General features: G+C 31.4%; 1 protein-coding gene and 1 long non-coding RNA gene across 7 annotated transcripts in view; both read right to left on the reverse strand.

Moving 5' to 3' along the window:
- Positions 1–4870, reverse strand: part of LOC110268998 — a 15332-nt gene extending 10462 nt beyond the window's left edge. The window contains exons 1-2 of the long non-coding RNA XR_002357831.1: positions 4860–4870; positions 4270–4274 (exon numbers count right to left, since the gene is read on the reverse strand). This is a non-coding gene — a long non-coding RNA (uncharacterized LOC110268998). The remainder of the gene's footprint in view (positions 1–4269; positions 4275–4859) is intronic.
- Positions 5142–14557, reverse strand: LOC107605209 (6-phosphofructo-2-kinase/fructose-2,6-bisphosphatase). 6 transcript variants are annotated; one of them, XM_016307114.2, is made up of 22 exons: positions 13987–14556; positions 13161–13456; positions 12318–12500; positions 11879–12088; positions 11693–11788; positions 11353–11451; positions 11217–11246; positions 10538–10591; positions 9478–9531; positions 9320–9397; positions 9151–9242; positions 9003–9060; positions 8845–8919; positions 8213–8260; positions 7869–7966; positions 7560–7635; positions 6870–6932; positions 6670–6761; positions 6449–6517; positions 6268–6331; positions 6072–6137; positions 5142–5467 (listed from the first exon to the last, which is right to left on the reverse strand). In XM_016307114.2, the coding sequence occupies exons 1-22, from the start codon at positions 14270–14272 to the stop codon at positions 5390–5392; spliced, it is 2265 nt and encodes a 754-aa protein (XP_016162600.1). In that variant the 5' UTR covers positions 14273–14556; the 3' UTR covers positions 5142–5389. The 6 variants fall into 6 exon arrangements, 5 of the variants coding, with proteins under 5 accessions (XP_016162600.1, XP_016162522.1, XP_020971873.1 ...); XM_016307036.2 differs by having other exon boundaries at positions 6449–6520; XM_021116214.1 differs by having other exon boundaries at positions 6655–6761.

Raw genomic sequence — 14725 nt, forward strand, 5'->3', positions numbered from 1 at the left:
ATGTTCCATTTTAATTATTTATTAATTCTGCAAAACTGAGAAACTGGGTAGAGAGGATCCCTAGGCAAAGGGTTCTATCATTCTGAGTCAACACTCAACAGCCATGACTCGATATAGGAGTATTCTTTTTCTTTTGGGTAAAGGATTGCACCAAACCCAAAGCAAATAAATGAAAAGTGAGAATAATGGAAAACACCCGTCACCTCATCATTTTTTGCACTTGAATGAATAAATTAAAAAAAACTATAAAATTGGTATTCGAAAAATTCGTGACACTGAAAAAAATAATCCTAAAAAATGCAAAAAATAAAAGAAGAAAATTTAAAATAATCCCGATAATTATCTCGAAAGATAACGAGGCTTTTGAAAAAAAAATTTCAATTCGGCTCCTAACAATTACTTCGAAAACACAACGAAGTTCGTGTGCCAAAAAAAATCAATGTTATTTTTTTGGCACAGAGGTTAATCAATTCAAAAAAAAATATCAGAGACCGGATTAAATATTTTTTTTCTTGGAGGCCTCATTGTCCTGTCCTTTCGAGATAATTGTCAGGACCGAATAGGGTATTCAATCAAAATAAAATGGCTTTTGCAAGATTTTAAATTTTGATAAAAATATCCAACGTAAATCGATGATTACCTGGCTAACACATACAGTGCAGTTAGGTGGCATTTTGAATTATTTTTAATCAGTTCCAAGCTAGAAATTCGTATAATTCCTAAATCCAACTTATTTAAAATTAAAATTCCTAATTCAAAATAAATTTTCTGAATGGCAAACTCGGTTTAAGGTGATGGTGTTTGGTGTTGAAGCACTTGACAAGAACGATGTTGATCCTGCTTTCATGGCTAAGCTTGCTAAGATTGTTAGTTTCCTCTACGATTTGGAGAATTTTCTTTTGATCATTATGGTTACCTCTTCTGTTCTGGTAGAGAATTTCTCCAACAATTCAAATAAAAAAAATTAATTGAATGAGTTTAATTGATTTTAAAAATTTCATTGATTTTTTAAAAATTAGTACAAGAAAAGTTGTTATAAGTTTTATGGTTTAGTTTGTAAAAAATTAATGTATTACAAGTGGTTACAAATTTTACAGTGATAAGTATGTCGACTTCACGTGAAGTTAATAACTGACAGTTGTTAGATGATTTGACTGATTTGACTAAATTTTCATCTAACGGCTCTCAACTATCAACTTCACGTGAAGTCGACTACACCTGAGATTTCACCAATAAAAGTGGTTCTTTAAAAATAGAAAATATGATTAATTAAAAAATTAAAATAATAAAATATTAAATTTAAAGGCTGAATTTTGTTGTATAGGTAACATTTTTCTTAAAAATTATATGAATTTTCATGTTGGAACTCATTAAAAATAATTCAAAATGCCATTTAATTGTGCTATTATCCAGGAAATCATTTCGGATAGCCACCATGGAAGAGTTTTCCGGCAACACATACGTTATCAACTACATTTTTGTCAAATATTAAAATTTTTTTAGAGGTTATTTTTGTCTTTTACGTTATTTAGGTTGTTTTCATTGGCATTAGAATTTTTAGAAACGGTTTAATAATTTACTTTAAAAAAATTCATTTCCTCATTTAAGTATTTAACGTTTTTTAAAATTTTTTACTGTTTTAAACATTCTCTAACTATTTTGCAACAGTTTATAGTGCAGGTAAAGATTGCGAAATAAACTAACAATGCTATTATGCAGCTTATGGCAGCGAAATCGTGAGACAAAACTATAGCACATATGCTGCATGTAAAATTATATGTGAAATTATCATAAAAGATGGCTACATATATCTCAGATCTTCCCAATAATTTTTATTTTTTATTTATTATTATTTTTTTCTCACAAATACAAATTCACCAAATAGCTAGTGAGTATATAGTTATTATTGTTTATCTTAATACAATAATATCACATAAAGATGATAGTGTACATTTTAAATATAGTAATTCTGATGTTATGCATACTTGATAGTTATATTCGTTGACAGAATTTAAAAATTTAATTTTAGTCAACATAAAATGTTTGAAATTAAATACGTTTAAAAAATTACATATCGGTGCATTTCATTAGTAGATACCGTGTGAAATATTTAGTATAAAGTATTTTGTCAAAAGAATGATAAACAAGTGATGAAATTTTGCATGTTAGCAATAATTTTTTTTTCCTCACATACAGTTTTATCAGATTGTACAACAGTAAAACCTAATTAGGTGAAAAGAACCAAATCTCTCACAATATTTTAATTTTATCACTTAAAAATTAAAATTTTTGTAGAATTACAAATTTTTTTATGTATTTATTATCACGGATGAAAACTTCAAATCTTGTGTTTTTTATTTTTTGTTTTATTTACGAAAACAAGTGTTTTAAGTTACACTTGTTAGCAAAATCTAACACTTTACTTAGACAATTGATGTATAAAAAGTTCACCATCTACATAATTTTAAAATGGAAAACATGCAACACTTCTCAATTTATGTACCTTCTCTTGTAAAAAATTTATATTCTCTTATCGGCTTATCCTATATAAGTATAACTATATAAGTTTATATTTATGATTGATATTTCTCCTAAAATTCCACATTTGTCTTTACTTTCATAATTGATGAATCAAAGTGAGTGTATAGTAATAGTATTATATAAAATTTTAACATGCATGATATAATTTATTCAGATACAACGAGACATGCCTTGGAGATGAAAAAGGCATTATTTCACAAGTGATGCTGAATCACATTTTTTTTTTCAAGCTATTCATTATGCATTATTAATCATATACGGAAATCAATTTTGACAAACTCATAAAATATATATGTTATATTAATTAGCCATCTCTTTTTATATATAGTTTTTAAAGTTGTCATGGAAAAATTCACTTCTATTAGCAATGTAACTTCAGTGATTAATATATATAGACACCTATAATATAGGGTATTATCATGGATAGGAAACATGCAAACACATAAATTTAAAATTTTTATAAGATATAGAAATACGATATATATATATATATATATATATATATATATATATATATATATATATAATATTTTTTAGATAAATTATAATAATATTTTAATATTTTATTGATATTAAAATATAAATTATTTTTTTAATTATTTTTAATATTTTTTTTAATTATATAAACTATTTAAAATATTTTTATTTTATTAATTAATAATATATACTATTTCTAAACTCATTTCAAGAATATATGTTGAAAATAAAGTTGAACATGCTGACACGTTATGTATTTAAGTGTGTTTTAGTATATCTGAAGATTTTTTTTTTATTTTTTTATTAAGACACAATTAAACACAAAATACATGTATCGGGTAAGTATCAATGAATGTCATCAATGTATCCGAAATGCAGATACGACCAATAAAAAAAAGGGGTTAATAGTCAAATTAGTCCCTTAAAGATAAGACATTTTTTAAATTTATCCTAAAATAATTTTTTTAATCAAATTGGTCCTTAAAAAATTACGAATTAATCATATTTGTCCTCCAATAACTCCATTTACAATTTTCTTCAAGGATTGATGTTGTAAAACGTTAATTGATAACATATATAATACCTGATATGTCTAATTGGGTATTGACTAAATATGTTTATGAAAATTTATTAATTTAGTCATTTTTTCCAATTACAAAAATCATATTCCTAATATGACCTAGTGACTAAATTGATAGATTTTCGTAAATATATTTAGTCAACGTCTAATTGAACATGTTATGTGTCATATATGCTATCAGTTAACATTTCACATCATCAATCGTTGACAAAAATTGTGAGTGGAGTAATTGAAGGACAGATGTAATTAATTCGTAATTTTTGAATAACCAATTTGATTGAAAAAATCTTTTAAAGACAAATTTAAAAAATATCTTATCTTTTAGAGACTAATTTGAGTATTAAAAAAAAAAAAAAAAAGTGTCCGGACCGCATAGAGAGACACCAAGAGGGATTATTGTAAGATAAACTTGTGATGATTTTTTGTAAATGGAGAAATATTGAAAATTATTATACAGCTGTAAAATATTACTATGAGTTATTTTTTATACATTTGTTTACTTTGTCAATATTAGAGGGATGGTAACAATTTGGTTGGACTAGACAGAAGTGGGGGACCTCATTACTACAGTTATAAAAAGATCAAAGGATATGTTCAGAGGACCCCATGTGACTTTATCAGTCTTTATTTTTTTTTGTTTTCTTTTCTTTTTTAAAGAAAGTTGATAAAACATTTCCTCTACTATTTCTTGTCACTCTACAATGCAATGCAAGTTCTGTTTCAATACAAATAGGAACAGTAGATATTTGTAATTGTTGTGAATAGATTCGATTCCAACACACTTTGATTTGATGCAATTTGCAATGAAATTATGCAATGCATGCTTCCGGCCATGGAATTTATTCCTTTTTAAGAGGAGACATATAAATTTCATATTCATACATCATCGCATGCTGTTTGGTGTTATAGCCTCGTGAACTCTGACGCAACTACTCCTTCCCCAACTATTTAGTTTTGCTAGAGATGAAACTACATTTGATAATTAACATTTTATTTGATAATCAGTTTCATTTTGAAGTTTAATTGTACTCACTTTGGTTATTGAATTTTATAACCGTGAATCAAATTAATCCTTGTAACACAAATTTAGTTAACAAAATGTTTATATATGTAACTAACTCTCATTTTGATAGTTTAACAACTAATTTAACGGTTGAAGTGTGACTCAATTTTGATCTCTCTTTTAGTCTATTAAAAAAACTACATTAAACCTCACACCTTTACTTAAATTAGACTTGGTCCCGCACAATATGCAAAAAACCTAAAAGTATAAACTTTTCTGTACATATTTTTAGATAACTAAAAATAATAAAGTTGTTTTTGGTTTTATAATTTGTTATAAAATAATTTGTAATTTTGTATAACTCTTAAAACAAAGAACTATATCATAATAAATTCTATAATATAATAAAACCAAACATGGTACACTTTTTCCAATTTTCTAAAGATGTAATTGTTGAAATTAGAATTTTGGGAACTATTTTAATACCTCAGAAACCATTTGGAACTTAGCTCATAAAAAAGTCTGTTTCTAAAATCCAGATGAAAGAAACTTGGTGGAATTTGTATTAGCCATGAAGTATAATGTAATGTCTTACAAAGAGAACATCATTTACACTTGAAATGAAACAAATGTTGAGTTTGAAGAGCATGACTTCCCTTCTTTATGATAATAATGTAATCCACTTGTGGGAATAATACATTTTTAACAAATTGAAAGAAGAAGGAGAATGCATAATTTGTCTATACAAGACACAACATAAGCAAGAGAGCTTCTCATCAGTTCATTTTTCAGTCCATTAGTTTGTATCTTTTCTCTTGGACACCAGTAACTCCCATTTGTATCTCTATTATTGTATGAAGAGGCACCTGCAATGCAATTGACAAATTCCATCTTAGATATCTTGTGCATATTTTATAATATTAGATAAATTAGTCCCCAATAAAATAACATAACAAATTTCTCTTTTATTTTTGAAAATTTTAGACAATCTAATCCCTTACCTATACTATATTTTTTATATAAAAAATTAAAGACTAATTTGGCACTTTTAAAAAACATTTTAAAAATATTTGGAACTGATTTGTCTTTTTTATTTTATAGAGATTAATTTGTCTAATCTGCACTCCTAATTTGTGTCCTCTAAAACTTAGAAGACTTCATATAACCTTAAGCTTCAATAAGAATTTGATTTTATCCTTCCATTTAAGGGTTACTAAACTACTAAGTTTTCTTTTTTTTATAAAAAAAATCTAGTATTTATATTTTATCCATTATAGAAATTTTAAAAGCAACTTTATCATATAGTTGATTTTGTAGTCTCTAGAGATCTTCTCAGAAAGCCATATCACCAACAAAATTTGACTAGAAAAAACTTGAAGTTTTAACCATCAAATCAAGTTTCAAATGGACTCAATCTAGTAAAAGAAAAAAGGGACAACAGAGCTCAACTACTATGAATCCACTGATTACCTCTATATGTGGAATTTCTTGCAAAGGCCTGTCAGCAAAATAAGCATATAATGCCCTCAAAACTGCCTGCAATGAGAAAAACAAGGAACCACATGTCCACATTCAGAGATTAAACCAATCAAACAAGAAAATAAAACAAAAAAAAAAATACAACATTTGTAAGGACTATGTTAGTCTAATTGCCAAAAAGCAAAACCTGGTGAGATATCACAACCACTGGTGCTCGTTGTCGCTCAAGCTCAATAATTACAGGTTCTAACCTGCATTGTTTAGGGAAGAAAAACCAAAACCAAAACCAAAACCTGAAGTTAGATATCAAACAAGCTGAAAGAAGGAATGAAATAATGCTTAACAGATAAAAAAATGTATGTTTCAACCTTTGAATGACATCCAAATAAGACTCTCCGCGAGGATAACGATACCTAAGCTTGTCCTTCTTGCGAGATCTGCTATAAGTGAAAAAAAAAAAAATCATGTCTGTTCAGATAGCATTTTCTCCACAAGCCTAACCATTTTATTTTTTTAGTTTTATGTAATACACTACTTGCATTCAACTTGAAAGGAAAAGAGTCGTAGAGGTTACGAGTCTGCGACATACTCATACTCCTCTGGCATGTTTTTCTTTATCTCTTCATATGTCATACCATCACACACCCCGGCATTTATCTCATCAAGTGCTCGCCATTGTATCTAAGATAATAAGTGCAGGAATACCATAATGTTCAAGTTTGTCATCCATATCTCTCGACATTAACATGACTTCATGCATCCGTAAGCTTTACGGATGATAACACTAACCTTGGGGAATCCAACAATTGGACTTGCTGTCAGGATTGTTCTCTGTAGAGTACTGGTCCATATCTGAACCAGTGGTTACAAACATCACAAATCATTCATCATTTCAATATTTGCTTATATTAGTTCATGCAGCAAGCTCATATGAGCTCTGATTCAGCATTAAATTGTTTCAATTTCCACAATAGCCTACATAGCGAGAGACAACTCTTTTATAGTGGACTGGCGACAGAAATGGAAATTCATGACATGATTAAGTGATACAAACATTATTATTGACAATAGGCTGCAGTTAAACACAGTTGTCAAGCGAACAAAATCATGGATTTCTGTTAAAAGAACAGATAACATATACCAATGTCTCTATCTTATCTCAGTATCAGAGTAATTTTACACCATATGACATATGTTACAAACTTACAATATCAGTATCTTAAGATGATCCCTTAAAATGATTTTCATATTAACTTTTATTTCATGAATTGTTTCCTAGTTCTTTTAGGACTACTAGTCTTAAAATTATTATTATAGGGATTCGTTTTTCTATATGATATGATATCAGATCACACTATATATCAATATTACCTTTTTGTTCTTAGTCTTGTGTTTTCTTTTTTCTTCTCTACCAAAAACCCATAAAAGGTTCAAAGGACAAAAGGAAGACATTGAATCTATATAAATGAAAAATCTTACAGAAGCAGCCCGCTCTGATTTGAGACGCTTTCCAACAAAGTTGGCAAGCTTCTTTTTATAAAGTTCTCCAGCCTCACTGTCATAACAAATTGCATTGTGCTCTAGTTAGTCACCCCAAGAAAAGAAAAGGAAAAACAGAAAAGGATAATGGTTCTAAAAATGATAGACATCACATTAAAAAATAGAGGAAGCAACATAACTAAGATAGAGGAGCCATTTAATTTTAACTATCTGTTGATTAATTAGAAAGCAACCAGACTTTCTTTTACATTCATATCTCTTCATTTTCCTTTTCTACATCGTATTTACCTTAATGCGGCATCTCCTCCAATTCTGCCTCTTACATTATCCTGACTTTCTCCATGCCGAGTAAGTAATATTGGGCGAGGTGTAAGGTGTGTATTTACCTACAGTAGATATATTGAGGTTCACAGCAATGTACAAATATGACGAAAAAGAAAATGGCGGGTTTACTCATATTATCAGACACTTACCAGCAATATGACTGTACATATAGACATAGGTAATAGTTTTATGAATGTAACATTTCATGAAATGTAAAACTTATTGAATTTTATCATTTTTTTGCCTGTGTTCGTGTCAAACGCTGATTGTAATTGAAGTATTTAACCACATTTTTCAAAAATGCTTACCAAGAAAAAGACAATTCGGCCAGGAAGGTAGCCACTGATATTGTTCACCTACGGCAAAAGATAGAAGATGTGATCAAATAACAAATCAAAAACACTTAAACAAAATAGGCCAAGAAATAGGGAATGCCAATGAATTCTAAGAAAAGTGAGAAATTGTGAAGTCAGTGCTTAACTAGTCAATAATCAGGAGTCCAAACAATCTAGAGCAATAATGACTCTATCTCTTCTGCCTCCTACTTTGCCGTATAGTTTTGATATCGGTGAGATAGTAGGCATACCAATATTGCTGCAACAACAACTAAATCTAGTTTCCATGTGGATATGATTATAATTTTAATAGCCTAACCTAAGCCATTTAGTTACTGAACTGGTTCTTAAACCAATTACATCCATGTGAAGAACTAAATTAATAAGAGGAAAATAGCATGCTCAATATGCTCAACGATGAAAACTTTTTAACATTTTTGCAACTTCGTACTGATCACATCAAGAATTTCTTGTTTGATGTTAAATCATGCTACCAAATTTCATATGCGGATTCTGACACGAACTATCAAGATGATCAACTGTACCGAAAGGTTATGTTCTATGCATAATAGGATCAATAGAAACAATGAAGTAACCGAACTTACTTGTATTTGCCCACCATGTCCACTGACCATATCAATCATTTTTATGTAAGATCCTTCTTCTACTGGCTCATAAACCTAATAATATGAAAATAAACATTATTTAAGGGAAAAAAAAGCTCACACAAAACAATCATTAAAAGTACTTTGTAATCACTTGCCTTCTCATAATTGGCCAGACGGTTTTTGAAGTCTTGCAATCCAGCCTGAAAATCCGGCCTGCAAGATGAAGTTAATTGTATATTTATCCACATCAACACTAAGGTAAATCTTCCATTTTAAGATGCAAAATTATAAATGAAACATTACTCTTCTGCATAGTCAGGACTTTGCTGAATTTTAAGACGTATATTCCTTTCGATTATGCTTACATCATTACATATCGTTTCCAGGAAGATAATCTGCAATGAAAACATAAATGAATCAGGATAAGCATATAACTCTGCATAATTATAATTACAACACTGTCTGTGACTACCTTGCATCTTCCTTCAGCTAATTTCATTAGCATGTTTCTTCGCCTCTTGTTACTATTTGTGGCATCAAATATCCCCACCTAAACCGAAGTTAAACTTTATGCAAATAGATGAAAGAAAGCATAATTAGTAACCAAAAGATGCAGCAAAATGATCTTACCTGACCACCTTCGTGCATCCAAGATACCATATCTTCAAATGCCAGCGCTGCTACCTAGTGGCACGTGATATATTAAAACTATTTACACAGAGAAAGGTCAACATGGTGTCAACATCGCCAGTATCATCCATTATAAATGAAATATCAGAATAGCATTAGCATTATGTTAAAAGGGTAAGATAGTTGTAACAGATTAACATCTATCACCATGAACTTTCCTTTTTTATCTCACTCTACATTTGTGCCGTGGTGTTGCTTCTAATATAGTAGCTCAATAAGCAAAATGTCAGAAGTAGCACTTTAAATAAGAGTAACAAGATCTTAACATTGTAATGCATGATTTTGTTTCAACTTTTTATCAATCAAAATGATGTTACCCTATTAGATTGTGACATTATCCATGTGGAGAGGCCCAAGGATTACACTATGTTAGAACTAGGAACTCGTACCAGAAATAGGATGAATTGCAAAGTAAATGTTTATTGAATGATATAGAAGTGATTTTACTATCTCCAAGGATACTTTAGAGTCCCCTTCTCTCCCAAACTATTCCAAATGACTGGACATCCTTTGTTCAACCCTGTTCCTTCTATTTATACTAATCACTAAGGCACTAACTCACCAATTGTAACTAACTAACTATAACTAGCTACCTAAGGGTATCCTAAGACTCCAAAGTCCTAACACACTATTTCAACCTATCTCACACTTTACTTCTCAATCCTGGCTGAGTTCCTGAACCATTCTGTACTTAGGAATCACTTAGATCAACAAACTCTGATTAATTTATTCGACACATGATGTTGTGTGTGATTCAGAACAACAACATTTAATAAGTTTTCTTGAAATAATACATAATTAAAAGTTTTAAGAAATAAGACAGTTAATTGGAACTAAATTCAACAAATTATAGAAGCAATAATGTCATAATTCCAACTAAAAATTAAAAAGTTATAATGCAATGTATAAGCTATAGGTTTTACTGGCTCACAGTTAGTTTACAACTCTACTCCAATAGTCCAATAATAATAATAATAATAATTAAAGAAATCCGCAGTACCTCATTACGTGCTTCCACACCTTCAGGATTATCAGCTGCAAAGAAATCTGCGGACTGCAAAATAATATCACGTGAACTAAACGGTTAAACTATAAAATATGATGGGCTAGTGCAACATCATGATTTCGAGGGAAAGAAAATCAAGTTTTCACTGTCCCATTATAACCACATGATGTGGTGATACTGAGAATCTTACGACCCTCAAAAGTACAAGGGAATGTAATAAAGTATCAATGTTCAGACTTTATAGTTAAAAAACTTCATTCTTATGGTTTTGGCCCACCTTCAGAATTTAGTTGACTGCTATACAGTTCATTCAATGCTTTCCAATTTCATCTTATTTATAAACTTGTTGGAATAATCTCCAAGCCTACTGCATCACCATAATCCTCTAAGAGCTCAATTCACTTATTGAATTTTTTAAAGACAAATATGTGATTAAATCATTAAAAGCATCAGATATTGAATTCTAGGATACTGCTTTGGAATAATTTTCAACTGCAAATTCTTCATTCTAGCATGAACCACATTGATCTCATGATAATTGGTTTACAATGCAATGAGGGATATAACTACCAGTAGAAAAACATGCGGTGCATAATAAAGTTCTGAAGATAATCTTTATATCAGAAGCATAGACTATTTAATAGTTGCAACTATGCAAATAAATAAAGTATACCTGATTAGCTCCATGCTTAAGGCGACGATACTGCAACATCCAAAAGTAAGTATGTTAACTATCTTCACATGTTTCCAAATTTCCACATGGTAAATGTTATATCAATGTTAAAAGGTGATTTTAAGAATGTAACAACCTTTCCAACATTGAAGTGTTTGGTATTATGACCTAACCAACGAAGATATCTTGTAAGTTTAGCTGCAGTGAATGTTTTACCTCGCGCTGGCAGGCCTACCTATGCAAAAGAAAGAAGATAGAAATTATTGTCACAATTTTAATTTACTAGTTAGATTAACTAAAGGGAAATATGACCATTTTTCCAGGTATTTCTAACTTCCAACTTTCAATGTATATACTTGACTTAGTCTCAATTAATTTACAACTATGAAATAAAAATGAAAAGTAGTGACAAAGAACAACTACGAATATAAAAATTAGTGAGTAATAACTTATCATGACAGAGTATTAGAGTATACCAGGATAATCGCCAAATGTCTATCCTCCTTGGGACCCAGCATCTGGTCAGCAACAGCCGCAGCTGCAACAGCTCCAGCAGCGGCTGGCATTGAATTCTATCAATGAACAAGAAAGGGTGAACATGCAATATAAGTTGGTTCACATCAAACAAGTTTGAATAATAAGTGGAAGTTATTTATACAAACCTTGGTATCATTATCTAAATTAAGATCATGAGTGAAGATATTAGAACTAGAAGATTTTATGAGTCTTGGGGATCCAACACCCCTATCAACAAAAAGCCCCCTCTGACTCTCTTGCCTTTGCAGAGGCGAATACGATCCCACTGACTTGGACTCAACCATTCCAGAAGTTGGAAAGGCCTTAGAAGAATCAGGCACGATAACCTCCATCTCCTGGTTAGAACATCAACACAACCAATCAGATTTAACATTTAATATGTTGAGTATCAAGAATCAAGATAGCATGTTAGCTTAATTTCTTATATGTTTCCCTCTTAGACTCAGAAAGTGGCATTTTGTCTTGTAAGTCTCCTATGAAATGTTTTCTACTACTATTAAATAATAAATAGTCCATTTAGAAAGTATAAACAACACTTAAAAGATGTGAGTTTGAACGATAAACCTTTATGGTTGTAGGGCGATCAGCAGAAGCACCACCATCCTTGAAGGAATATGAACCACTAGTTAGTGACCTTGGAGTCTCTGTCATGTTAGCTGCATATACAAAGGCTGAATTTGCCGAAGTTGAGGGTGCCGGAACAACATAATGCTCAAGATCAAGGTCCAAACCGGCCGAAGAGCAATTCTGGAGAGTAGTAAGTAAAGCAAGCTTAAAATTTTTAGTAATGATAAGACAACAAGGCAACCTTTACTTCATAGAGATCCAAGCCACAGGGTGAAATAAGAGAAGAAAAGAAGAGAGACACATTTGATAGCAACCAATTTAAATATGGCATCCTAAATATTTATATGTTTTTTCAACTGTTGAAGTATATGAAGCAACAATAGTGCTTTGGATTTCAAGATCGCCTATCAGAAGAACTAAAGGGAAATTTAAATGCACTATCAAAACGACCATTGTATTTGCACCAACAGTTGACATTTATTTACTAGACCAAGGTGTGTTTAGAAATATAAGACAACATCTAAATACTTAACATCAGCGTTACATATTTTACATTGGAAACCATGGCGACTTGTATCGCATCCATCATTGGATAGGATTCCATCCTCACTTTAGACTCCATCCAATGATAGATAGAGTGTAAGTTAGTACAACGTCCAAAGCAAAACATGTTCACCTAATTCAATATCTTAAGGCTTGGGGGCAAATTAACACTGTTCTTCAGATAACACAGCAATAGAAACTACAAATTAAAAATAAAGGTGATTCTATTTTAATGTCACTGACCAAGTATTCCAAGGGTTAAAAATACATAAACAAAACCAGAAGTTGACGTCTAACCTCACCACCTGGCTGAGGTGCCGAATTTATGCTGACATCAGGCATCCAACGTACAGACGACGGACGAAAATTCTCCTGGTAAGCCCTCCAGCTAGCTGCAAGGTCAAAAGGAGAGACCCTGTCTGCTTTTACAAATACTTTATACTCAAGAACTTCATCATTTTCAAGCCTGAACAAAGCAAGCTTGGCGTCCTCTTTCAGCGCTCCCCCAATGAGTTGGCGGCTTGGACCCTCCTCAACAAAACAAGGCGCATTGCTGTACTTAGGCTTCAACAGGAACTTGAAGTCCAAAGTTTCTAGAAATCCCAAACAAAAACAAGAGTCAAAACATCAGGTTCATAAACTAACACCAACCATCCTCTTCCAACAACACAATTTCCAAAATTGCAACACATTCACATATCGAATTCTCTGCCTGTAGTAAAACCAATAATGCTTTTGCTCAGATCAAGAGTTCACCTTATAATACACTACCAATTTGGTCCTCTTATAATAAGTCCTCCAAACATTTTACCACGAATGAGTCCTCACATAATTATGCAACATCGAACTACTCCTACTATAGTGGAAAATAAAGATTTATTTTATTTTCTGGAATTTTATAAAAAATAAAAAGAAAAAATATTGAAAACAATCAAATCATGTTCTGTTCATCTAAAATTGGATAAGAGTGAGCCAGCTAGGGTGGGCTCGATTTACGAGAAAAAAGAGTACAGGAATAATTTCTCCCTAGAAAAGAAGAAACCACCAACTAACTAACCTACCTAAACTTATTTTCAAAAAAGAAAAATAATAATAATAAATTAAGAGCAGGAAGGTAGGTAACCGTGATTAGGTGGAACAACAAAGCTGAGCTCCCACATTGAAACAGATTCTCGTTCCATGGAAAGTGCCTTGGAAGGGTCCCAAGAGCCGATGAGAGGAACCGAGCCGAACACGTGAGGAACCAGGTCGGCGGTAAGGGTGTGGTTCTTGTCCATCTTAAGTGAGACGTAGAGCTGGCCTCCGTCGTGATGAGCGGAGGCGTGTCCTTGGCCATCGGGTGTATCATCTTGGCCGTCTGGGTTGGTCGCTCCTCCTTCTTCCCCTTCCTTGGAGGCACCGCTTCCCATTGGCTATGGTGTTTGTGGCAATTGAGGGAGCATGCAGATGTGGATATGGAGGCCTGGTTTTCTGGTGAGAGTGGCTTTGGAGTTATCGATGGATAAGGAAGAGATGATGATTGATTGATGACTTGGTTTAGAATTTGGAAGTCAGGGAGTGGTGTTGGTGTTGGTGGGACTCGCTGGGTGACTCACTCACTCTTACTAGTTACTACTGTTACTGCTCCGTCTTCTCTCTTATGTTTATCTACTTTCTTCTTTCTTTCTTTCATACTAGTGGTTACTGCTTGACTTGGCAAAGATACCAATGGCTTAACAACTCAAATTTATAGTATTACACTATTACTAATTGGTAATTACTAATTGAGAAATACATCTGTAATTTTATAATTCCAAACACATATAAATTCTTGATTAATTAATAAAAAATAATTTTTTAGAATACGAGATATTTAAATTTAA

The sequence above is a fragment of the Arachis ipaensis genome, chromosome B01 (genome assembly GCF_000816755.2).
Source record: "Arachis ipaensis cultivar K30076 chromosome B01, Araip1.1, whole genome shotgun sequence".
Classification (NCBI taxonomy): Eukaryota; Viridiplantae; Streptophyta; class Magnoliopsida; order Fabales; family Fabaceae; genus Arachis; species Arachis ipaensis.